Below are 25193 nucleotides of genomic sequence, written 5' to 3' on the forward strand. Positions count from 1 at the left end.
AGCTCTGCCTGGCTCTCTTCATTATTTAGTATCGTACCCTCATGAAGTTAGATATGCAGAAAGAAAAGGTGATTATGCCTATGCAAGGATTATCCTTTCTTTAATTGCAAGTGCCACAGTCACCTTGTGGTAATAGCGTAACAAAAATAAGGAAAACCATATTGCCATGACACACAAGGCATTTTGTCTCCCCAAGGGGCACATTCACTTAGGGTCGAATATCGAGGGATAATTAACCCTCGATATTCGACTGTCGAAGTTAAATCCTTCGACTTCGAATATCAAAGTCGAAGGATTTACCGCAATTCGAACGATTTGAAGGATTTTAATCCATCGATGGAACGATTTTCCTTCGACCAAAAATTTGTTAGAAAGCCTATGGGGACCTTCCCCATAGGCTAACATTGAGGTTCTGTAGGTTTTACTTGGCGAAGTAGGGGGTACAAGTTTTTTTTAAAGAGACAGTACTTTGACTATCGAATGGTCGAATAGTCGAACGATTTTTATTTCGAATCGTTCCATTCGAAGTTGAAGTCGTAGTCGAAGCTCGAAGTTTTTTTTATTCTATTCCTTCACTCGAGCTAAGTAAATGTGCCCCCAAGTGTCATTGCCTTAAAGGTCTATGGTTTTCCTTCATACAGTTCATGCTATAGAGTATAGAGTATACAGTAGCGATAACTTTAAAGCAACTGGGTTTGGAGTTTTCTTGGAAACTTTTCACTACTCATCCGAGCAGCTTCTTCAGTTCCAAAGTGGTGTGGAATTCCCCCGGCATTTGAGAATGGATCAACCTTTCACACCTCAATGAGTTTCAACTCACACCTGCCTGAATAAATTCAATGGAAAGATTGGGATTATGGTGACTGTAGAACCCTTAAGGGAACTCGCTATCACTCCCTGAAGATCCCATAAATCTTAAAAATGACTGTAAACCCAAATATTGTAGAATACAGTAGAATTCACTGCACTGGTGGTGCAGGTTTTCCGAATGGCCGGCCAAGGTCAGGAATTTGTGAAGTGAAGTATTATGACGAAGCTTCACATACACAATATTATGCAGTTGGGGAGTTTACCCTATTTATTGAGTCACCAAGATATCAATGTTTCGGGGGGGTACAACCTTCCCTTCTTGCATAATATTGTGTGTGTGCGGCTCCATCATAGTACTTCACTGCAAATCCAAATATAACATTTTGCACAGTAACAGCAAATTCAGCCCCAATCAGCTTAGTCTTAGTCAGTGTTAGCTTCATCTCTGCACCACTGGTTCTGACTATGTGCCACTAAAACATTGTTGCAGTGGTCAGTTCTTTTAAAGACAAAACTCCAGTTCCCTCAATGAATTACCGGTACCCAATTCTGTGAGTCTCCATTTTTAAAGAACTCTTACATGGAACATGCAAACTGTGCCCAGTTATATTCAGCATTTAAATGTGCTGTAGTGGGTTTGGACCCCTTTGGAAAAGACTTGGGTCAGCCAACTAATTTGTAAGGTTGGCCTGCCCAATGGGATACTGGGAGAAATCCCTGAGCTGAGTTTGGCCAAGTTGTGTGTGATTAGGTTTGAGCAGTGACTGGGGGTATGCAGCAGCAGCAGGAGTGGCAATCTGAAACAGAAAAGTCCTTAGCAAAAGTATTGTTAATATTTTTACAAGCACTACAGATCAGATTACTTATAAAAAAGGATGGTGTCACTTGCAGTACCACTTCTTGCCTCTTATACAGGGAGGCAGTCTTTCCAAAGGCTGCATTAAAACACCACTATTGGTTTTGGGTTTTGCAAATGCAAACAAAAGACTTTAAAGGGGCGGTTCACCTTTAAATTAACTTTTAGTATGTTATAAAATGGCCAATTCTAAGCAACTTCATTATTTATTTTTTAATTATTTGCTTTCTTCTTCCGACTCTTTCCAGCTTTCAAATAGGGGTCACTGACCCCATCGAAAAACAAATGCTCTGTAAAGCTACACATTTCTTGCTATTGCTACTTTTTTTTTTACCCGTCTTTCTATTCTGATCCTCTTCTATTCTTATTCTAGTCTCTTATTTGTATGAATGCATTGTTGCTAGGGGAATTTGGACCCTAGCAACCAGATTGCTGAAACTGCAAACTGGAGAGCTGCAGAATAAAAAGCGAAATAACTAAAAAAAAAACACAAATAATAAAATTACAATTAAAACCAATTGCAAATTGTCTTAGAATATTAATCTCCACATCATACTCAAATGAATTTAAAAGGGCACATATGGGAAATATATGTTTAAATTCAGTTTTATTTTCAACATTCACCTAATAGCGGCAAGACAGTTGCAATTTTGACTGCAATCACATTTTGCCGTCATTGTGATGTACACAGGCTTGGCTGAACGTTTAGTCATTGCTGCGTACATTCCGGTGTATGTATAAAGCTTTCTAAATTTATTCAATAATTTTGTTACATTCTTCTGCAAATATTTGAACTGCCCCCTTTATTATAAGTGCGCCTCAATACAACAGGGCTCCAGCTGTTGTGGATCTACAACTCTCAGAATTGCCTCTGTATAAGTTATGTAAATGTGAAGACTTTTGCAAAGTCTTTATGTTTGTAAATGAATGCCTTTATTTCCATGCATTCTCTTTTCTAATGATAGGAAAACTAAGTTTGCTCCTACTGTTCCTAAGAGCCTGAGCTGCTTGTGAGCATCAGGAGAGGTCAGATGACAATTGTGCAAGTGCCGGGAGGGTGTGTTACACTGAGGATTAAGCATTACACACCCTCATGGAGTAGGAAGTGATTGCACAGTGGGAGTGTTCCGTGTGCCACAGAAGCACTAACAGCTGCTTCTCATCTCTCCCAGCCAAGCTCTGCGCTCAGCCCTATGGAAACTCCTGCCAACTTTTCTATGAGATTTGTTCAAGACCAACCGTCCTCCCCTTGGTGAAGGGGCAAGCCAGGTCCCCCCATGGCTTTTGTGTCTGACAATAGCACATTGGGACAATTTGGTGAAAATGGCAATGGCACAAGCATAGGCAACCTGTGGAATAATGCTCAGCCGGTAAGTGACCAAGCAATTCATGTAAGTGACTAGGGGGAGAGTTTCTTAACTTATAGCAGATCTTCTCCAACATTGTTATTATTATTATTAATAACATATTTATTAATCTCCATGTTTCGCAGCGCTGTCCTGGGAAGAGATGGGGTTTACCCTGTATTATGTCCACTTTGTCATAATATTTAAATCCAATCATTTTGGGGCAATGTGCACTGATCTGGCCAGTCAGCGATGTGAGTGACTTTACCACTTTTATTTATCACTAATATGGAGGTTTCAGGGGTGTTCATTTAGATTTCCCAAATGCCCCTTTTATAAGGAATGGCCCTTCGGAATGATATCATTCTAATGCAACCGCTGCTGCTAAATAGCAACTATGCAACCGGTGCATTTTCCTTCTTTCTATTCATTTTTATTTAAGGCTCATTGGGAATCTTGTAATCAGTAATGTAGTCGCCATTACTTGCCTGAAAAACTGACCTTTTTTTGTTTTATTACCTTCATACATTTGTGCTGGACCTATGTAGAGCCGTCGGATGAGACTGATGCACCTCTCATCCAACGGGATTGTTGAACCTGTTCGATTGATATCTGGCTGATTTCAGGCAGGCCCATCACAGGACGCCGTACATGGACAGATAAGCTGCCAACATAGGGGTATATTTATCAAAGAGTTAATTTAGAGATCACCATAGTGCACTAGTGTGAAATTCCAGTCACTTATATGGGATTTTTAAAGGCATATTTATCAAAGGGTGAACTTTCACTTTCACCCATTGATAAAAATCCCATAGAAATTAAAGGAGAGTGGTGGAATTTCACACTAGTGCACTGTGGTGATCTCTAACTTAATATGACCCCATTGTCCAGGCCAAATTGTTTTCTTAAATCTACCCATGCATGGCCACTTTAAGCCCTCAACACACTGTCCACAAGGGTGCAGAGGAACCAGACTTAGGGGGCACAGTGGGCCACTGATCAATAAATGGTTTCACTATATGTTAATGAAATACATTTTATTCACAAAGTTTTGGGAGCCCTAAAGTTATTTTGATGTGGGGTGCAATTCATTCTTTCTAGCTCACTGCTTGACCACTTTGTGTAGCCCATCATTCTTCTCCCACACCCAGGGGCAGATTAACCTGCCATAGCGCCAGAGATTCCCCAGGTGGGCCTAGGCCTTATAGTGGGACCCACAGTAGGAACATCCCTACCTGTTGTGGGGCCCACTTGGGTTGCCACCTCACCCCTTTAAAACTGAACACATATGGAATTCACAGCCTGCATAGCTAACAGGGCCAGAACTAGGGGTAGGCAGAAGAGGCAAGTGCATAGGGCGCAAAGTTGGAGGGGTGCCAGGCACAGTACCTCTTCTACCTTCTTCCCCTTGTTCGGTCCCTTGATTCTTGCGCCTTCAGCAACATTTCCTGCCTTCTGGGTTCGCACAAGTGTGCGCACGGACGCTTCTTCGGCACATGCTCGCTCGTTTCAGGAGGGGCCTGGCCCTGGGGCACCTTGCCGACTGGGCCTGGCCCTGATAGCCAATTAGCAATTCAATTTGCACATAAATCAGTTCCGTCTGCAGCATGCATCTAAATGAATTGCTTAAATGCTGTGCAACATATGTGTTCGGTTTAAATGGGGTGAGGTGGCAACAATAGTCCCAATAAGGACTAGGGCTCCCTACATTTTCTTGGCATTTTCCAGCACTTTTATATTTCACACTTATTAACATTTTCCTGATAGATTAAATGGGAACTCCACGAAAACATAACTAAAGGTTTTTGAAAAGTAAACATAATTTCAAGCAACTTTGCAATATACAGCAATTGAAAAATATGCAGACTTTTCATGATTTTTAATGGTTTCTGACAGTTCCCTAAGCCTAGCCCCCTGCTCTCCGGCTGACCTTTCTGACTACTTTGCTGAGCCGGCTGACTACTGTTACTTTGTATCGGCAGCCAGCTGTCCTTAGCCTGTATCCTCCAAACCCCACAATTCCCTGCACATGTGATTTCAATAAGAAAGGTAGTTCCTGCATACTGTCTGTAAGCTGTGGAGTAGTTGTTACAATTTGTAACATCTGTGTTTTAGTTCCTCCTACCGGGCAGGTGGCAACCCTAGGTATGGGGCAGCAATATTATTCAGGGGAGGGTTTTGGTCTTCCTGGTGCAATGGGGAGAGAAGTGGGGCCTGTACAGGGGCCCTGTGTAAAGTATGAGTTTCTTTCTCCTTTAAATTTCATGCACATATATGCTTTTGTTTCAGCCACAATGCAGTTGATTATAACCCTAGTTCCTGGGTGTACAAGGCATACCAACCTTTGGCAGTGAATGGGTTAAGACAGCACAAAATGCCTTTTGTCACCCATGACTTGTGCTTATGGCTAAACTAAATTCTGTTATCTCTGGAAGCACAAAGACCTATTGTTGTGAAGACGGGGTCAGGGCTTTGGTTGGATAAGAGAATAAATGAATTCCTAAATATCGCCAGAAGGGAAAAGACTGAAAGAGAAGGTTTGGTTTGTACTTGGAACGGGAATATAAAATTTTATTGGTTTAACAAACACACCTGGCATCTTAGAGTCCTTAAAGCGACACATGCCATGCGGGTGCCAGAGTTGTTTTCCCCTCTAATGCTTTGCTTGGGCTTCTCAGGGTCTTTTAAACTATACAAGAGGAAATATAATAAAAAATGCAAATTTCAATGCCGATATAGTAACACATAGGAACTAATCAGCAGGTAGCATTTATTAGTCAACTCTCAATAACAAAAGCTGTGCCTTTTATTGCTTTACCCCATAATGCTCTGATGTTGGGCATTTCACACCTACAGCTTTTAAACTATACTGCAAATGCCAAAGGGACTGCTGGTAGCTGACTCCCTGCAACTGTTTAGGTGCCCAGTAGCATAGAGGGGCCCAAGGAACCCTAACTGTGTTGCTATGTTTAAACATATTTGAAGGCCTTAACGGGCAAGGTAACCTGAAGCTATGGCAGGTACTGGCAGCTCTAGAGTTCACCTGGAGGCCCACTGTTTGTTTCTCCACCTACCTATTATTGCCAGCAACATATTTTTATGTATATTCGTGCAGTGGGTGTTATGTTGGAGGAATAGGCGGATATACAAGGTTATATCTTCTGCACAAACCATTAGGGAAGAGACACACGCTCAGATTCGGGGAGATTTAATTGCCCGGTGATAAATTGCCTCTTCTTAGGGGCGACTAATCTCCCCAACTGCTTCCCATCGGATAGATTGTAAACCACCAGCAGGATGGCAATCGGTGCGATTCGCCTCACGAGAAAAATTCAGGTGAAAAACGGAGCGCTCCGAGTGCCATCCCAACGGCGTTTTAGATTCAAGCCGGCAGGAGGCAGTTCGGGGAGATTAGTCCTGAAGAAGAGGCGACTAAATCTCCCCGAATCTGAGCATGCGTCTCTGCCCATAGAGATCAGCTCAGTTAATTGACTCCTAAAGCGCCTGTTTTAGCTTTAAACAGTGTTGTGCCTCCATCTGCCTTGGCACAGATTTAATTAGGCTCCTGTATTATGCTAATCTATTTATCTGGTAATTTCATTCCCTGGGGGTGTTTAAAGCATTAGCAAACTGGTTAATATAGCAATATAGAGACACAGGATGTAATCTTAAAGTTTAGAATAGAAAAAAATTTGTAAAGACTGACCAAGGTGATCATTACGTTCTAGGGTCTGGGATAACAGTCCATGCAAATAGAAAGTTCCCTGCATGGCTATTGAGAAGGTGCCTTTAGCAAACAGTGGGGGCTTCATACAAAACAAGGATCTCCTTGTGTGTATTGGTTAATAGTCTTCCAGTTCAGCCCTGAAAGCCAAGCAGGCCTATTGTTTTCAGTCAGGTGTTTGTTTTCTTTTACATGTGTTTATCGGAATCATTAACTTGACAAAAAGTCTGTGTCGGGGGTCAAGCAGTTTTTTGTTTATCTTTTCTCTTTGCAGGAAGCAGCAGCTCAGTATTCATGTGTTTTGTCCTAAAACGGTTTAAAAATTAAGAATACCAAATTGCAACAAATTATTATTTAAGGAAACGTGGTTCCTTGTTACATATATTTTCTCTGTGTATATTATATTCTGTGTTACATTCTACTATATTCCATGGCAAATTAAAGGTTACAAGTTGATATTAATTAAAGGGGTGTTTCACCCTTATGTTAACTTTTAGTATGTTATAGAATGTTCCATTTCTTGCAACTTTGCAATTGGTCTTTTTTTAAGAACAAATATTTGCCTTCCTCTTTTGTTTCTTTCCAGCTTTCAAATGGCACTCACTGACCCTGGCAGCTAAAAAACTATTGTTCTGTGAGGTTACAATTTTATTGTTACTGTTCCCTTATATTTGTTATCTTTTTATCCAGTCCCGCTCATATTCATATTACTGTCTCTTAAGATGGTCATAGCTTATACTAAGATCCATTCTTATAGAGAGGTCGTCTATCTTTTACTAATAGAGCCACCTTGAGGAGGAAAATATTGGGATGATCTGATCATTTGGCCCTGGGGCCAGTGATCAGATCATAATTGCTGTAATGCCAGAAGTTGGATCGAGGACTGCATTAAAGTGCAGATGTGGCCCTTAATCCAATGGGAAAATCAAATATCTTCGACAACTGACTTTTCAGTTCGATATCAGGCACGTGGGCCCGTTGAAGGACTCCACACATGGGAAGATAAGCTGCCAAATCAGTCTGAAGGGCCAGAATCATATGGCCACCTTAATTTAAACCACTATACAGTTGCAAGGGTAAATAAGACCTTATTGTGCCCTTGGCATAAGGGTGACATTCCAGGGTGCCAGTTGAAGAAGCAAGGTGGAGACTCTGAATGATGGATACAAAACAGACATTTATTTTGGATCCATGCTGCCCATCCCATGGCTTTTTCTTGTTGTGGACAGACTACAAGATCCTATAAGTTCTCCCAGTTATTTAAAAACAAAATGTGTTCAGATGTAAGAAGCAAATCAGCAATCTGTTGTTGTTCTACATAAATGCACAGGCATTGTATCTAATACATGTTGTGATGCAGATATGAGCACATCTAAGCACAGGAGCACATCATGATATGCTATTCTACCACGTTGCCTAGAATGCAGTTGTTGGCCTGATTGGTCAGCTCAGAGATGTGTTTGGTATGCAGCAACTACAGACTTTTTCATTGGGTCACATATGCATGATGGTTTCTCTTTAGAAACCAGTCACTAGAGCAGTGGTTCTCAACCAGGGGCTCATAAGCAACATGTTGCTCACCAACCCCTTAGATGTTGCTCTCAGTGGCATCAAAGCATGTGTTTATTTTTGATTTTCATACTTGGAGGCAAGTTTTGGTTGCATAAAAACCAGGTGTACTGCCAAACAGTCTATTGAAGGGTTCCAGTCCATATAGGGCTACCACACAATCAACCCTTACTGAGCATCCTCCAGGAACTTTATTCATGCTTGTGTTGCTCCCCAACTCTTTTTACATTTCAGTGTGGCTCGCGGGTAAAAAAAGGTTGGGGAACCCTGCACTAGAGCTTTAGGGAATCTTCTCTTTACATTAGGGATGTAAGTAAAGTGTGACCCATGACATTGTGTCACCTTTAGCTTGGAAGTTTGAATTTTTCAGGTCTTCTGAGTTTAGAAATTCCGGCAGGTTTGAGAGTTCCTAGACCGTGTATAACACCAAATGACATGGCCACTGAATACACCTGAGCTCATGCACATGGTTTTTGTGAGTTGTTCTCCGATGCCCAGGACCAGGAGGCAAGTGTAAATTAGGTACCATTATTCGCCTGTCCCACAGTAGCTGGAGGAGGTGCATGTAAGTGCAGTTTACAGTGTAAAATATATAAAAATCGGCTTCTGAGTGTTTTTAAGGTTTTTAGGGCAAGGGCCAATGGCAGTGCTTCCAGTTGCTGTCACTGTGAAGTGACCTGTGCCAACTAACATTTTTTGACCAGCACTACTCAGTAGCAGCCATCACACCACCTTGTGTACCATTGCTCTAATCCAAGGGCATGTTAAGGGCCATGGTATTTTAATCACTGAATCGATGACAATCGATTGGTTTCTACTCACCAATTTTCTCTTAAGTTGATTGGGAAGTGTTCAGGGGTGTAACTACAGAGGAAGCAGATCCTGCAGCTGCAGAGAGACCCAGGAGCTATAGGGGCCCCATAAGGACTTGTCATATACAGTTTCAATACATATTGGTAAAACAGGTCAACCTGTAGATAATTTGGGGGGCCTGAAAAATAATTTACAGTGGGGTCCAGTAATATCTAGTTACGCCACTGGAATTGTTGCAGGTCGCTTGGCACCCACTAATAAAGCTCAAAAATGCACAGTTCATAATAGGATATTGCAAATGTACAGGTATTGGCCTGTGCTGGATAAGAAGCCCTCTTATCAAGTTTGCTGTGACGTTATCTTCAATTTTATACACGTGTGTTTGTTAGTAATGTCATTACTAACTCCACCCTATTCTGTTTGACTTTGGCTTTCAGCTGCTGCCTAGCAATAGTTATAGATACAGGACAAGGAGCACCTGGAGCTCTGCCCTGTAGCAATTGAAATCATCTTTGTCTGGGCTCAGGGGTATATTGTGCTAATTACTCCATGAGTCCAAGTGATAAAGTTACTTGTATGTTGTGTTACTAAATACAAGCATGATTCACAACATATCCAGGCACACACATACAAAGGCAAAAAATTTAAAAAGGGCCTTGGTAGTTTGCTAGTTATTAAAGATGAATTGTCTCTATACTGTAGTGCAGTGATCCCCAACCAGTGGCTCGTGAGCAACATGTTTTTCTCCAACCCCTTGGATGTTGCTCCCAGTGGCCTCCAAGCAGGTGCTTATTTTTTAATTCTTGCCTTAAAGGCAAGGTTTTGTTGCATAAAAACCATGTCTACTGCCAAACAGAGCCTCCTTTTGGCTTGGAAGTCTACATAGGAGCTGCCAATACCCAATCACAGCAATTATTTGTCACCCAAGGGACTTTTTGCATGCTTATGTTGCTCTCCAACATTATTTTATACTTAAATGTGGCTCACGGGTAAAAAAGTTTGGGGACCCCTGCTGTAGTGCATATGGGCCCCTCAGGGGAACGGACTGTACCTTTCCAGGTGGAGAGTCTACTGCCCGTCTGCTTCACTTGTCTCGTGAACGGTAACGGATTTCAAAGTGGCAAAATGTTGCATTTCAGCACCGTCAAATCTGTCTGCACCTGAGCGGAGACCATGTATCCGGGTGCAGGCAGAGCAGGAGCGGAGAAATTGTGTGCCAAGATCTGCAGTTGTCTGGCCCTAGCCTTTGTGACAATTTGTGCCACTTCTGACCCTTGATATCTGATATTAAAGACAAAATTGGCCTCAGCATCCAGTTTGAGGAGTCCTGCAATGTACAAAAGAAGATTTCTTCATTAAGGGAGGTTGCCAGACGGATGGATCTTTGCCTGATTTGGCCACCCTAATACAGCACCAAGACTGTGGCTAGCAGTAAAAGTATTCAGACCTGGGATAATGTAGTTGGCCAGCTTGAATATATTTACAGTATGAGGACGTACATATGTGTTAGTAGTGCTAGATACTATTGGCAACCTTGTGAGCGCTTACCACCAACCTTGAGAACAAGGAAGAACTGCTCTGACAAACTGGTGTTTAGATGTCATCAACAGAAAATCACCAGACAAACTACAAAATGATGTCTTGCTATTTACAAAGGCTCCTCAGCAGTAAATAGCCCAAAGCCTCAATAGGTCACTTCCTGTAAGAAAGAAATTAGTCAAAATTAAGAGAAAACTGTTTTTTTTTTTTATCCCATGTAGACTATTATTTCCATTTCGGGTAGAACGCTGATGGAAGCATTTTTCTAAAGCAATTAACAAGAGCATCCAATGTCTCCGGCTGGCAATGATTATTGGCCTTGTCCCTTTTACACCAGCCATAGTGTGAGCCGTAACTGTACAGACAAAGGAGCCGAGTGTTTTAAGATGACAATGAATTCAGCCTGGGACAGCTCATAAGAAAGAGAGTATTAATGCTTCTGGAAGAGAGATGGAATATGCCTTTCAGGCATGGAGAATTATGGACATTGTCTTTCCTTGGGGGAAGCCTTGAAACGTCTGAATGCTCCTTGCCTGCTAAATCCATATATATTTATAAGTTAGAAACTTCTTTACTATAGAAATAGAGCTTCCCTTCAAGCACGTAAGTATCTGGGATTGGATATATTACGATCGTACTGCTACGAATCACATCCTCAAATTATGGTTATATCACAAAGGTCATCTGCAGCAATGACAATATCCAAATCTGTTTGCTTAAAGGAATACTCCCACATAAATCTTTGAGACACATACGGAATTGGGGCCTGTTATCCAGAATGCTCGGGACCTGGGGCTTTCCTTTGGTTTGGATAATGTACAATGTACTGTTAATTATTACAGAGAAAAATTTTATAATTTTTTAACATTTGGATTTTTTGGATAAAATGGAGGGTATGGGAGAGGGCTTTTCCAGATAACGGATCCTGTACCTGTAGTTGTATGTTGTATTTACACAACTATGGGGGTTTCCAGATAAGGGGTCTCCCTGTAATATAGAGAACTACGCCTTATGGCTGCGAAAGTCATTTAAACATTAAAAAAGCTCAATGATGTTGGTTTGCCACAAACTTGTATTTATGCAGCTCCGTCACCATCATGCACAGGGTCCTGTTAATAATCATAGAATAATCAAGTAAATCTGTTAAAGGAAGAGTAACACCAATAAAAAAGAAAGTGTTTCAAAGTAATGTACTGCTGCCCTACACTGGTAAAACTGGTGTGTTTGTAAATAAGCTTCTGTGTATCTATGGGGAGAGCCGTTAAGTCGGAAAAAGGAGAAAAGGCAGCAATAAGCACCGTAGAATACCAAGGATTCAGATTTATGTGTAAGAACTAAGCTCATTGTATTCTAAAGAGTTTATCTGCTGTATGCTGTTTAACGTGTGCCTAGTTCAGCTTGAATGGCTGCCCCCGCGGTTACACAGCAGCATGTTTAAATAAACTATAGTAGTGTTTCTGAAGCAAACAAACCAGTTTTACCAGAGCAGGGAAACCGTGCATTATATTTTCATTACTTAAAAACCCTTTCATTTTTTGATGTTAAATTGTTCCTTTAAAATTGAAGAATAATTTGATTAAATAGGGTTTTCATAAATCATAAATCCCACTTGCTTAGTGGAGTATTATAATGGGACGTCTATTTGTGAATTTAGAACATTGAAAACCATTAACCAACCATTTAAGTCAACAAACCTTCCTTTCCATTCTCTGGCACAGCCATGGTGTTATGGTCTGTAGAAACCTAGGTAGTTGTATCTGCTGAGGAGACTTAACACCCAGTTATCTAGTGATGTGTAGAGACATTACCCTCATCTGTGTTTGTGTCAGGGGGAAATAACACAATGGACAAGACAATGGCAGTTTAGGCAGTATAATCTAAAGTTTACTGTATATATTAATACTTTTAGAGAAACCAAGGGGAAATGCAAAATAAATATCTCATAAAATTATAGATATACAGTGGAACCCCCATTTTATGTTTTGGATCCCTGGTGTTTTGCACAACAAATGGCTGTTTTGGAGTTCAAATCAAGAGTGTAATATATTTGGTCATACATTTTTAAGCATCAGTGTTTCACTTTTTCACATCTGTAGGGACCCGTTTGGTTTTGCTGATCATCTTTCTGTCCAGGAAAATATTTCATAATAAATCACGGGATAGGGTGGAACAGAAGCCAGAGGGAAATCAGAGATGAGAGCAAGGTCACGAGCTGCTTTAAATCAAAACCCAGGCTCTGTCATCTAGAATTTTTTGATTAGATGATGATTTAGTCTTAACCTGGGCTGGTTCCTGAGAATGGTTCTAACCAACCAGAATGTGGCAATACTGGTTAAAGGGGTGGTTCACCTAAAAGCTAACTTTAATTATTTTATAGAATGACCAATTCTCCGCAACTTTTCAATTGGTCTTCATTATTTCTTTTTTTATAGTTTTTTTTAATTATTTGCCTTTTTTTCTGATTCTTTTCAGTTTTCAAAACAGTCACTGATCTAAAAACAAATGCTTTGTAAAGCTGCAAGGTTGTTATTGCTATTTTTTATTACTCCTCTTTCTTTTCAGTCCCTCTCCTGTTCATATTCCAGTCTCTTATTCAAAACCAGTGCATGGTTGCTAGGGTAATTTAGTCCCTAGCAACGTGATTGGTGAAATTGCAAACTGGAGAGCTGCTGAATAAAAAGCTTAATAACTCAAATATGAAAACCTATTGCAAATTGACACAGAATATCATTCCTTACATCATACTTATAGTTAACTCAAAGGTGAACTTTAAGGGATTGCAAAATAGATGAGTTATAAGAAATATTTACAATGTATATATTGTACTGGGGCTTTAATCAGTTAAACTATTTCTTATGTAGAACGAATTTGGTGTACGATTGTGGTCATTGCGTGATTGCCAACTCTTGAATATTTGCTTGTGGACCATAGGAGCTGAATTCAGATCAGCTTAAAATATGACTTTGATAGTGATCAAATATAAAGTAAAACATAATCAGAAACAAAGGTTTAACAAAAAAATAGGTATTTTCATTTTGTAGGGTTTCAACCGTTGGTCTATAGACCTCTGCTGGTCTTCTGGTCGATTGCAAAAATGTGTGTAAAAGCCCCCAAACCTTGTGTACCATTCTTTATTGACACAACATGGCCTTGATGAAAGATTTCGCATTATTCAGGGCCAGAATTCCCTTAATGCACTTCTAGTCCTTGGCCTACCCAAGCTTGCCACATTCCAGCATCTGGTTTAGGCCAACCCCTTTGTATTTGGTCAAACCCTTAATTTGATACGGTTCTGTTTGAGAGTGAAGGTGACAAAAGTTGTTTTTGCAGATGAATAAAATATCTATGCTCAGAGTTGAACATTGAAATTATGGTTCAGATTCAGTTCACCATTTTCCCCTACTTCTGTGGCCAATTAAAAATGATGGATTTGGAGAATGCCTGATATATGCTTATATTTTACATGAAATGCATGTAGTCCTGTTTCTCTGGATATATAAAATGCAAACCTGAGGACAGTGATATAACTTTCTCCCAGATGTTGCAAATGATGATGAGAGAACATTATTATGACTTCCTCTGGTGTAAACTATGTTTTTTAATTGGCTATAAAGTAACTCATTTACAGTGGTATATATGTCTCTGTTTCAGTTTGCTACCTCTCTTCATCCAAAGAGGGACTTGGCCCCAAATATTTTGCATTGCCTTTAGTAACATTTTATTCCTTTCCTTGGTAGTTTTGTAATTTTCTTCTCATTGTGTAGATTCAGTAAACCTAGACACTGTGGGAACTTGGTGCACCATCACAAAAGGTGTTGTCCTGCATAAGCTTCTATATGTAGATCAGGGGTTCCCTACTTTTTTTTACCCATGAGCAACATTCGGATGTAAAAAGAGTTGGGGAGCAACACAACCATGAAAAAAGTCCCTGCTATTTGGTAGCCCCTATGTGGACTGACAGTCTAAGGGAGGCTCTATTTGGCAGTACACCTGCTTTTTATGTAACCAAAACTTGCCTCCAAACCTGGAATTCAAAAATAAGCCCCTGCTTTAAGACCACTGAGAGCAACATCCAAGGAGTTGGTGAGCAACATGTTTCTTACGAGCCACTGGTTGGGGATCACTTAGGTAGAGAGACTTAAGGTGGCCATAGACGCAAAGAGTGGAGAGTACCGACATTTTTCGTCCGGCGGAGTTTGGTCGGTCAGACAGGTTTGATTTTGTCCCGACCCTCCCGTCCGAGCCCATTGCGCTCTCATTGTAATCCGATTGTTCAGCCATAGGGCCGAATGTTCAGATTACCCCCGATATATAGCCATGCCCGTCAGTGGCATATCGGGAAAAGATCGTCTTGTTTGGCGATGTCGCCAAACGAGCGGATCTTTGCATCTATGGCCACCTTTAGAACAATGATGTAATATTAATTATTAATGAGCATCTTAATAATGGACATAATTTGAATTACAACCCTGCAGAGATCTAGTCACTTGGCTACAGGACCACCCAAAGATGCCAATTTGATGGTGAAACCCTAGAAATGATAAAGAGGATCATTGTAATAACTGAGGTCCATTTGGCAAAACACAATGGTAATTTGTGCCTGGGCACAACATCGGTAGGTTGAACATACTGTCACTATCATTTGCCATAATGATTCTACAGCAAATGCAACATTGTTTTGTCTTATTTCTAATCTAGACAGACTGCACTGACAACACAACAGGATAACCGATTTTGCATACAGGGATATGCTCTAATTGTGATTGCTGTAATTGCTTGCTAACCATGAAAGCTCCTTCACGAGGAACCATTCTGTGATATATAAAGCAGCTTCATACAGCAGCGCATGAATTTATCTTGTTTAATGCCTCCTTTCAGATGCAATATCCTGGGACCTGCATATGCCTAGTGATTTATGTTGGTCTGCCTTGTAAAACACGAATATTAAAATTTGTTTAGTTCAAGCATTAGTTGCCTGCACCATGAAGTTTTAATAATTCATAGTTAAAAGCATTTTTCAAACATGGCATTCTTTATATATCATTTGCTCTAGACTCCTGGTAGGCCTTGCCTGTATGAATATCAAGAGCATTTAGGTTGTTTATCTAGGGGATGGCATAGCTTCTATACTTCATATAGTATTTAGTAATGGGCGAATAGACACAAATTCGCTGCAAATTTCCGCTTTTTGCCACAAGCGAATTATTTCGTGATACTGCAGTGAAAAATCTGCCGCATAAAAAAACATTGGCACGCGTCAAAATTATTCGGACGCCCATTGACTTTAATGCATTTGGACCAAATAGTCGCACTTATAAAAATTTTCGCTCACATCAAATTTTTTTTTTTTTTTCGCCATTTCACAGCACAGATTTGCCTAAAGCTAGTAGTATTTCATGTAATACTATTGTGTATTCATTTTTGCCATTTGTATGTGTAAAGAATAGGGAATTCTCCTCAAATGTCTTCAGGTATAGGAAGCAGGTTATTGTCTGCCCCCATAGATACACATCCCTAAATGTGCTCACACTTTTTTAGCAGCTGTCATGACATTTTTCTTTGATCACTGCATATAATTTAATAACAGGGGGGTTATTAAATATGTGCCACTCCATTCATTAGAGATTTACTCAAAGCCTACAGTAAAACTGGTTCAGCTGCAATCCTAAGGGTAGCTCACATGGCAGGAAGGAGATAGGAGTTTATGTCTTATGATTAACGTAAACGCACAAGCGAACGCAGAAGCGACACATGTGGATTGAAGTTTTAAGAAAATTCATTATATCCCCTTCTGCATTAGATCAATGAATGGTACATGTGCTAAAAATACTTTTTTTTTTTTTTTTTTATAAGGAATGCTTTATGTATTTTCTTATTTCTCTGCACTAAACAAAAACCAGAAAGTTAAAGGGTTTGTTCACCTTGCAACACTTTTTTCAGTTTAGTTGTTTTCAGATTGTTCACCAGAAATAGACTTTTTCCAATTACTTTTAATTTTTTTTTATTTTTTAACGTTTTTCCAAAATCTAAGTTTGAAGTTGAATGTACCTGTCTGGCAGCTCAGTAATTCAGGTGCAGACTCTGAACCTGAATTGATAAATTGAGTTCATACATTTCTCAGCAGTATCTCTGGAGTATTAGCAGTAGCGTAACTAGGGGGGGCGGGCCCTGGTGCGTGACGCGCAGCCGGGCCCCGCCCCCCGCCGTACGTACTGGCCCGCTCACACCCCCTGCTCCCCCGATAGTTCTGGCACTGAGTATTAGCAACTATTGTATCAATTCTAACAGCTGCCTTTAACGAAACTCAGGAATTCTGCTCAGCAGAGACACAGATAAGAAAAGTATCAACTAAATGTATCAATTTAGAACAGTTTACAGGGTCGGCGACCCCCCCCTCTAAGAGCTGCTTTAGAAGGTAAGAAATGACACTTTACACTTCAATATTAGAAAAACTGTCACACATAGAAAATAGAAAGTCATTGGAAAAAGTCTTTAATTCTGTTGATCTATCTGAAACCATCTGAACTGAAAAAAGTGTTGGAAGGTGAACAACCGCTTCAAAGTAGAGTCACGTTCTGATTCTGGTTCTTGGAAGCATTGTGCTGTCCATTGAAGAGCTGTATAAACAAACTCCTCCCTTCGCCAGATGCTGCGTTTGGCAGGAAGTGAGATAAGGAGCAGATCAGTGGACGGATGATTTGTTTTAATTGTGCGCATACGCTCCAGCAAGGAAATTGAGAGGTGTCTAATTGTGTTTAAAATAGTATAGCTGTGTCTGTGTTTTCATAGGAAAGTGCATTGAAAAGCTTGTCACAGGCAGCACTTATTTCACACTTTATGGTTGAGAATTTCTTTATCTTTATAATATTCAGACTATCGCTGGGGGAAGCCTGACACACATTGTTTAGAGGGCTTAAAGTCAATTTAGTCAGAGAATTCTTTTTCAGAGCAGGCCAGATGGACTTATCACTCTTGCTTTCCTGCTCCCCCCGACTCCCAATTCGTGCATGCACAGGTTTCCTCATTGCACAAGTTGGTATAATTCTTCCCTATATATAACCTGCACAGGTTTGCAGTCATTGGGTCTTGACCAATGAGGTTTTGACAGAGGGGAGTTTTAAAGGAGAAGGAAAGGCTAAAATTAAGTAAGCTTTATCAGAAAGGTCTATATAAATACACCAGTAAACCCTCAAAGTAATGCTGCTCTGAGTCCTCTGTCAAAAGAAACACCACATTTCTTTGCTTTTATTGTGTACACATGGGCTTCTGTATCAGACTTCCTGTTTTCAGCTTAAACCTCCAGGGCACGGCCTTGAGCATGCTCAGTTTGCTCCTCTCCCCCTCCCTCCTCCCATCCCTGCTGTAATCTGAGCTCAGAGCTGTTAGTGAGCAGGGAGAGACTCAGGTAGGAAGTGATGTCACACCAAGCTTATATGGCAGCTTGTATCCTAAACAAACAAAGACAGTGTCTAGAGCTGTTTACTCAGGTATGGTAAAGCATTCTGCAGAATAAATATAGCGTTCTAGCTTGCACTATTGTGGCTATTCTATTGGCAATAAACTGTCTTGGAGCTTTCCTTCTCCTTTAAATGTCAAATCTCCTGTGCCTCCCAGTGCTTTGGAATTAAAAGGGTTGTTCACCTTTGAGTTAACTTTTAGTATAATGTAAAGAGTGATATTCTGAGACAATTTGCAATTGGTTTTCATTTTTTATTATTTGTGGTATATGAGTTATTTAGCCTTTTATTGAGCAGCTCTCAGATTTGCAATTTCAGCAATCTGGTAGCTAAGGTCCAAATTACCCTAGCAACCATGCATAGCTTTGAATGAGAGACTGGAATATGAATAGGAAACACCCTGAATAGAATAATGAGCAATAGAAAGTAGCACTAACAATACTTTTTTAGCCTTACAAAACATTTGTTTTTTTAGATGGGGTCAGTGACCCCCCCAGGGTCGGACTGGGGGGCCTGGGCCCACCGGGGCTTCTGCCTCAGGGCCCCCCTCCGGACCCTAGGGGCTACTCAGGGGCGTAACTACAGAGGAAGCAGACCCTGCATCTGCAGGGGGGCCCAGGAGGTATAGGGGCCCCATGAGGCACTAATTCATATAAAACCAATATAAATATTGGTAAAAAAGGTTAATCTCTATATTTTTTTGGGCCTCAAAGTTAATTTGCTGTGGGGCCCAGTAATATCTCGTTACGCCACTGGGGCTGCTGCCTCAGGGCCTTCTGTCCGGCAACAACCGCAGCTGTGTGTACACAGGCGCGCGCGCACATTAGCGTCAGCATGCACCTACTGCTTATTGCCGTAACCGGGAAAGGAAGAAAACCAGGGTGCAGATTTGGGTCGGCGGGCCTAGTAGAGCTTGGGGCCCACCGGGTTTTTTCCCGGTATCCCGTCTGCCCAGTCCAACCCTGGACCTTCCTTTGAAAGTAGGAAAGAGTCAGAAGAAGCCAAATAATTTTTCTTAAAAATGATTAAAAAATGAAGACCAATTGAAAAGTTGCTAAGAATTGGACATTCTAGAACATACTAAAAATTACCCACAAAATACTTTCACGATGGTATATCACTCCAAAACGTAAGAAGGCTATACATCCCGACTCTTCCCCAAGTGCTTCCGAGGTTGTAAGGAAGTAGGTGATTATAAGCATTCTTGGTGGTCCTGTCCCATAGTAGAACATTTTTGGAATTATATAGTCCAGATAGCCTCACTAATACTAAAGGTTCCCCTAACATGATTCCCAAAACATTTTTTGCTGAATTACCCCTTCCCAGATATAACCAAATTTGCCAAATACTTACTACTACAATTATGGGCTGCTGCTCGATGGGTTATAGCATTGAACTGGATCTCTCCCACGCTATCATTAGCACAATACATTTCCAGACTCAATTATAACCAGGAAATGCATTACCTAACCGCAATAATTGAGAACAAAAGAGACTCGCATCATTATATGGCAACCTTGGGAAGAATTTAAAAATAATAATATAAAAAAGATATCCAGATATCATAAAGATATCACTGATTTCCCACAGATCTAAACTAACCTGTACAAAACAGGTACCGTATGTATAGAATACAGGCTATTTCTACTGTTGTAAGCAATATAATGACAAATATCAGATGTGTATCATAGAAACCAGTCAATGTCAGATACGCTGATTACTGGAGGTAATTTTTTAGGTTCACTTGTTCAGAATTTTTTTTTTATGGCTTTTTATTTTTTTCCTTATTCATTGCTTTATTCTTATTGTTTATCGTTATATTTTTAACTTTGTTACCGATGATACAACTTATGTACCAAAAAACAAAACAGAAAATTAAATAACACAGCCAACCACCATGTTTTGAAGAACATGTGATTTATTGTAAAATAACAAGTAAACAGAGATTAAAAAAAAAAATTAACTTAAAGGGATACTGTAATGGGAATTTTTATTTTCCCAAACGCATCAGTTAATAATGCTGCTCCAGCAGAATTATGCACTGTAATCCGTTTCTCTAAAGAGCAAACAGATTTTTTTTTATATTTCATTTTGAATTCTGACATGGGGTTAGACATATTGTCAGTTTCCCAGCTGCCCCCAGTCATGTGACTTGTGCGCTAACTCTTTACTGCTGTACTACAGGTTGGAGTGATATCTCCCCTCCCCCTCCCAGCAGCCTAACAACAGAACAATGGGAAGGTAACCAGAAAGCAGCTCCCTAACACAAAATAACAGCTGCTTGGTAGATCTAAGAACAACACTCAATGGTAAAATCCAGGTCCCACTGCGACACATTCAGTTACATTGAGTAAGAGAAACAACAGCCTGTCAGAAAGCAGTTCCATCCTAAAGTGCTGGCTCTTTCTGAAAGCACATGACCAGGTAAAATGACCTAAGATGGAGCCTACACACCAATATTATAACTAAAAAAATACACTTGCTGGTTCAGGAATTTAATTTTATATTTTTGAGTGAATTGTTTGCAATGTAAACAGTGTAATTTACAAATAAAAACTACCGGTACATCATAAAAATCATGACCAAATCCCTTTAAAGGTGAACCACCCCTTTAATTAGGTGGCATGCCACCCAGCAGTCCTGCCACCCTAGGCCCAGGCCTTTGTAGCCTTCCAATAAACCCAGTCCTCTTTCAGACCAATATGTTTTTATTGTTTTTAATATTGTTCTTAACCAAACGTCTTCCTTTTTTTTTCAGACTGAAATCCTCGGCATTGTTTTGTCAATCTTCGGAAGTTTCTTAATAAGCATCTCACTTAATATCCAGGTAACTCATTTCTATATCCAGTGCATAAGCTCCCTGCAACCAGCCAGCTTACTACAGTGTGCAGAACACTAGCAATATACTGCATGGACCAATAAAAGTAAATGTGTAAATAAATGTAACAATGCTATGGAAATATGTACAATTCAACTGAAAAAAACAAGATTTTTTTACTTTTGTACAATACCAAAGTGCTTAGAGCAGTGTTCTTCGTAATTTTACAGTGTCATTAACAATTTACGTTTACATTCATTTGTTTTCATGGTTTATATTTCCTTGGAGGTGATCAATCCTAGTACAGTTAGCTGCACCTGCAGAACATGCAGCCATGCATTTGATTATAAAAGGAAAAGCGGACACTTTCATTTGGCTCAGGGGAAGAGGGTTTCTTGCACATTTTTAAACTGAATTGAACCATTGAAGCTTGATCATCTCCCCTTGGTTCCCGAGGCACCCTCTATTCGGTAGTAGGCACTGCGGGGAATAGTTCCAGTTGCCAATTATAGAATGAATTATGGGCTAACAATAACGAGAAGAGGGAAAGATCTTGAAGAGGGTTTTAATCTCCAGTTTAGTTGGAATCAAGTAGTATTAGCATAGTGAGCAAACCAGACAGGATGAAATTGACCTAGCTGATAGCAAAGACTTTTTGATACACAAACACTGAGATAAATTAAATCTCCCAGGTAGTATGTGTTGAGATCAATAGTTTTTCATAATTAAATTTAGAAATACTCGGTAAACCTAATTTAGCCCCATGTGGTTGCTTCGGTACTTGGCATTTGTTAGTAGACACCATGGGGAACAGATCACAGTGCCCTCACCCTTCACTCTAGATTGTAGCTAATAGAATTACTTGAGCAATTAATGGAGCGGGGAGAATTGGAAGTATTTGTGTGTGCCAGTAACCAGATAGCCTAGAAATAAATAAACAGGAATACCATTAAGTACAGCAGAGAAAGCTAAAACAAAAGTAATCTGTACTACGTACTTAATACTCAAACGCTAAGACATTTGAAACTTTTCTAGTAGCAACCAATACTAGACAGTGTTGTAAATTTGGTGCAATTAAGAAACGGTACACACTGAAAGTGAAACGTTTTGAAAACAAATCTAGGTATCTTGGGTCCTAGAATGCTACATGAGGCTTCTGATCAGGCACTTGCATTAAGAAAGTATTGTAGCAAAAGTAAGAATCGATACTAAAGAACAAAAAGTCATAGAGTTGGCTAATAACTGTTTTACCTTAAAGTGGTTGAATAAAGCATTTTTATAATAATAATTGACAATAAACGTTCCATTTTAAGTTGTGACTGTTCATTCTCTGCTGTGCCAATTAAAAGTATACCCTTTTCCCCTACAGAGTGTGTGTGTGTAACTCGGGCTGTGCCCTTCTCTGCTCACACACAGCCATGCCCTGCATTTTTGCATTTACTAATTGTTGTTAACATTAATGGTTCCAAACATTCTGTTTCAGAAATACACACATATACGGCTCGCATGTCGACAAGACCCCTTACCCTATTACAAAAGCAAGTTATGGTGGTTGGGAATGTTGCTTATGGGCGTCGGAGAGCTTGGAAACTTCACAGCCTATGGCTTTGCTCCAGCGACACTCATTGCACCTTTAGGATGTGTGGCTGTAATAGGTGAGTTGCTTCTATTTGAGTAGGAATAATGACACCCAAGTGCATCAAACACACAATAACTGGATTTGTTTTCAATAATATTCCTCTTACTGGACTGTATATTGCAAACACACAGCTTATTGCATGGGCCCGCAAAATCTGGCAGCCTTGGAGTTTTATTTATTCTTCGAGGGAACCTTACTATTAGCTAAACGAAACACAGATAAATAGGAGTACACATACACCCTACGCGTGCTGCATACAGTATTCCATTGCCACGTCAGAGCTCATAGCATATCAGGAGATTTGTCTGCATCTATTCTTCACCTCAACTTTTTCCTAGGCACGTAGCAGTGCCAAAAGAAAACATATGCATTTATATTGTAAATACCACAGGTGTCAGATGGCATAAGGGTTGATTTATAGTTGCTTTGCCTCTGAGCTGTTCTCTTAACATAGCCCCTCTGCTCTGCCCAGGTGCCACTACATGGCCTACTTAGTCCCATAGTCTTTATTATCCAATTAATCCAATTAGTCCAATTAGACTAATTGGATAATGAGGGACTATGGGTAAGGGATGTGTGGTTTGTGGCTAAAGGGCAGAGACATGCGGTCAGATTCCGGGAGATTAGTCGCCCGGCGACAAATCTCCTCTTTTTTGGAGAAGCTAATCTCTCAAACTGCCTTCCCACCGGCTAGAATGAAAATTGCCGGCAGGATGGCACTTGGAGCGCTTCGTTTTCCAAAGTTGCCTCGTTGCCTTTGGCTAGAATGAAAATCGCCGGCAGGAAGGCAGTTCGGGGAGATTAGTCGCTCCGAAGAAGAGAAGATTTGTCAATGGGCGACTAATATCCCCGAATCTGACTTGTGTCTCTGCCCTTATAAGGTATACACTGTAATTTGTATCCTGACGAAGGAAAGGTATGCCCCCCCTCAAACGTTGATATTTGTGGCGAAGCAATAAATGGGGTAAGCTCCCCAACTGCATAATTTGAGTGAGTGAGACCCTGTGTATTCTCAGACCATCTGTTGTTGCCCATATAGTTGCTATAACAAATGTTGCAGTGTTGTACCATAGAAGGGTGTACACATAAATTATACAGATTATATACAAATACTAACTGGTAAGGAAGATAAAGTGTGCCCTTCTTATTAGATCTTACAAGGAGAAAGGGGTATGAGACAAAAGGTGTGGGGATTGTTTCAATGTAAGATTTTGGTTGAGAAAAGGTGCAGTTGGAAGCTAATGGCAGGCTCCTTGGCATTGCCAAGTGAGTTGCAGAATACAAAATAGGAAAATACATGTTCTTTTAAGTTAAAACAACTGCCCCTTTCCCATTTGAGTCTCATGCTGCGGCTGGCAAGTCATTGCTGTTAGAAAGTCACGCTTTGTGTTTCTGTTAAACCACATAAAAAAAAAAGATGAGTATCAGCAAAAGGCCTTAATATGCAGCGAGCTTCATGAAGGGTTCTGTGTTGTTTCATTACTATGGCAGCCAATCTTTTAACCAGAATAAATGTGATAGAGGTGCGATTGTGCAGATAAGAGGCACTTATTTATCTGTTCTGTTTCTCCTTATCTTTCAGTGCATATTCTGTCTTTTCTCCTCACTGCCAGGCCCTTTAGCCATGATGAGCCGTTGCTTGGTTACTAGTTTGCTCTAAAAACATTTGTACATACATAAACTGTGGGAAATCATTAATTTCAAGTTAGCCTATATAGTCCACTAACAGAGTGTAAGCAATTTGACAGATATATGTAAACTCGTTCAAATTCACAAAGCAGAGCCAGTGATTGGGAACTCTAGGGATGTTCTACTACATGCACATGGGTATGAAGGGGGGAAAGTCCTGTGGGAAATGATGATTATATTTGATTTGATGTGTTTTCCTTTTCCTTATATGTGTTTATATATTCTATTCATTTTGCTTGCTCAGTTATGTTATTGGTATGTTGGGTTCAGTGGCAGGTGGTTCCTGGGATGTTAGGGAATAGAAGGAGCGGACACCAGTCATGGCTAGAGAAAGAGACAACTGTCTACTGAGGGCAAGTTCGACTCCAGGCTCTGTGGATCTGAAGAGAAGAGCAACAGTGACCTCCTTGGCATTCTTCAGTTTAGCTAGGAAAATAAAGTGGTCCTTCCTTCTGAATGTGATGTTAAGCAAACACAAGTCTAAATCTGGCCGTTCACAAATAGATCTGCTCATGTGGTGAGGTCACCAGACATGCAGATCTTTGCCTGATTTACCTACCTGTGTACTGGACCTAATCAGACTTATCTGATTGTCAGAAGACACACTGGTAGAGGACCACATCAACTTGCCAGTGCAGTACTTGCCTGATGGAATTTTCTATACTGCCATACATTAACTGGGTGGGAGGTCACCCATTAAATGAACCTTCCCCTTGGAAGGAAAGTGTGTGAGGAGTGTGTTGGTGCTAAACTATAAGGGCAGAGACACACAGTCAGATTTGGGGAGATTAGTCGCCCGGCAACAAATCTCCTCTTCTTCAGACGACTAACCTCCCCGAACTGCCTCCCCGGCTAGAATGAAAATCGCCAGCGGGATGGCACTCATTTTCCGAAGTTGCCTCACGAGAAAACTTCAGGTGACTTCGGAAAACA

At 40.4% G+C, this 25193-nt stretch overlaps 1 protein-coding gene across 1 annotated transcript in view; it reads left to right on the forward strand.

The window, feature by feature from the left end:
* Positions 1–2808: 2808 nt before the first annotated feature.
* Positions 2809–25193, forward strand: part of nipal2.L (NIPA-like domain containing 2 L homeolog) — a 49483-nt gene continuing 27098 nt past the window's right edge. Inside the window, 3 exon segments of the mRNA NM_001096248.1 lie at positions 2809–3036; positions 20873–20941; positions 22416–22587. Coding sequence (NP_001089717.1) covers positions 2944–3036; positions 20873–20941; positions 22416–22587 — 334 coding nt within the window. The 5' untranslated portion in view covers positions 2809–2943.

Source organism: Xenopus laevis, chromosome 6L (genome assembly GCF_017654675.1).
Source record: "Xenopus laevis strain J_2021 chromosome 6L, Xenopus_laevis_v10.1, whole genome shotgun sequence".
Lineage (NCBI taxonomy): Eukaryota > Metazoa > Chordata > Amphibia > Anura > Pipidae > Xenopus > Xenopus laevis.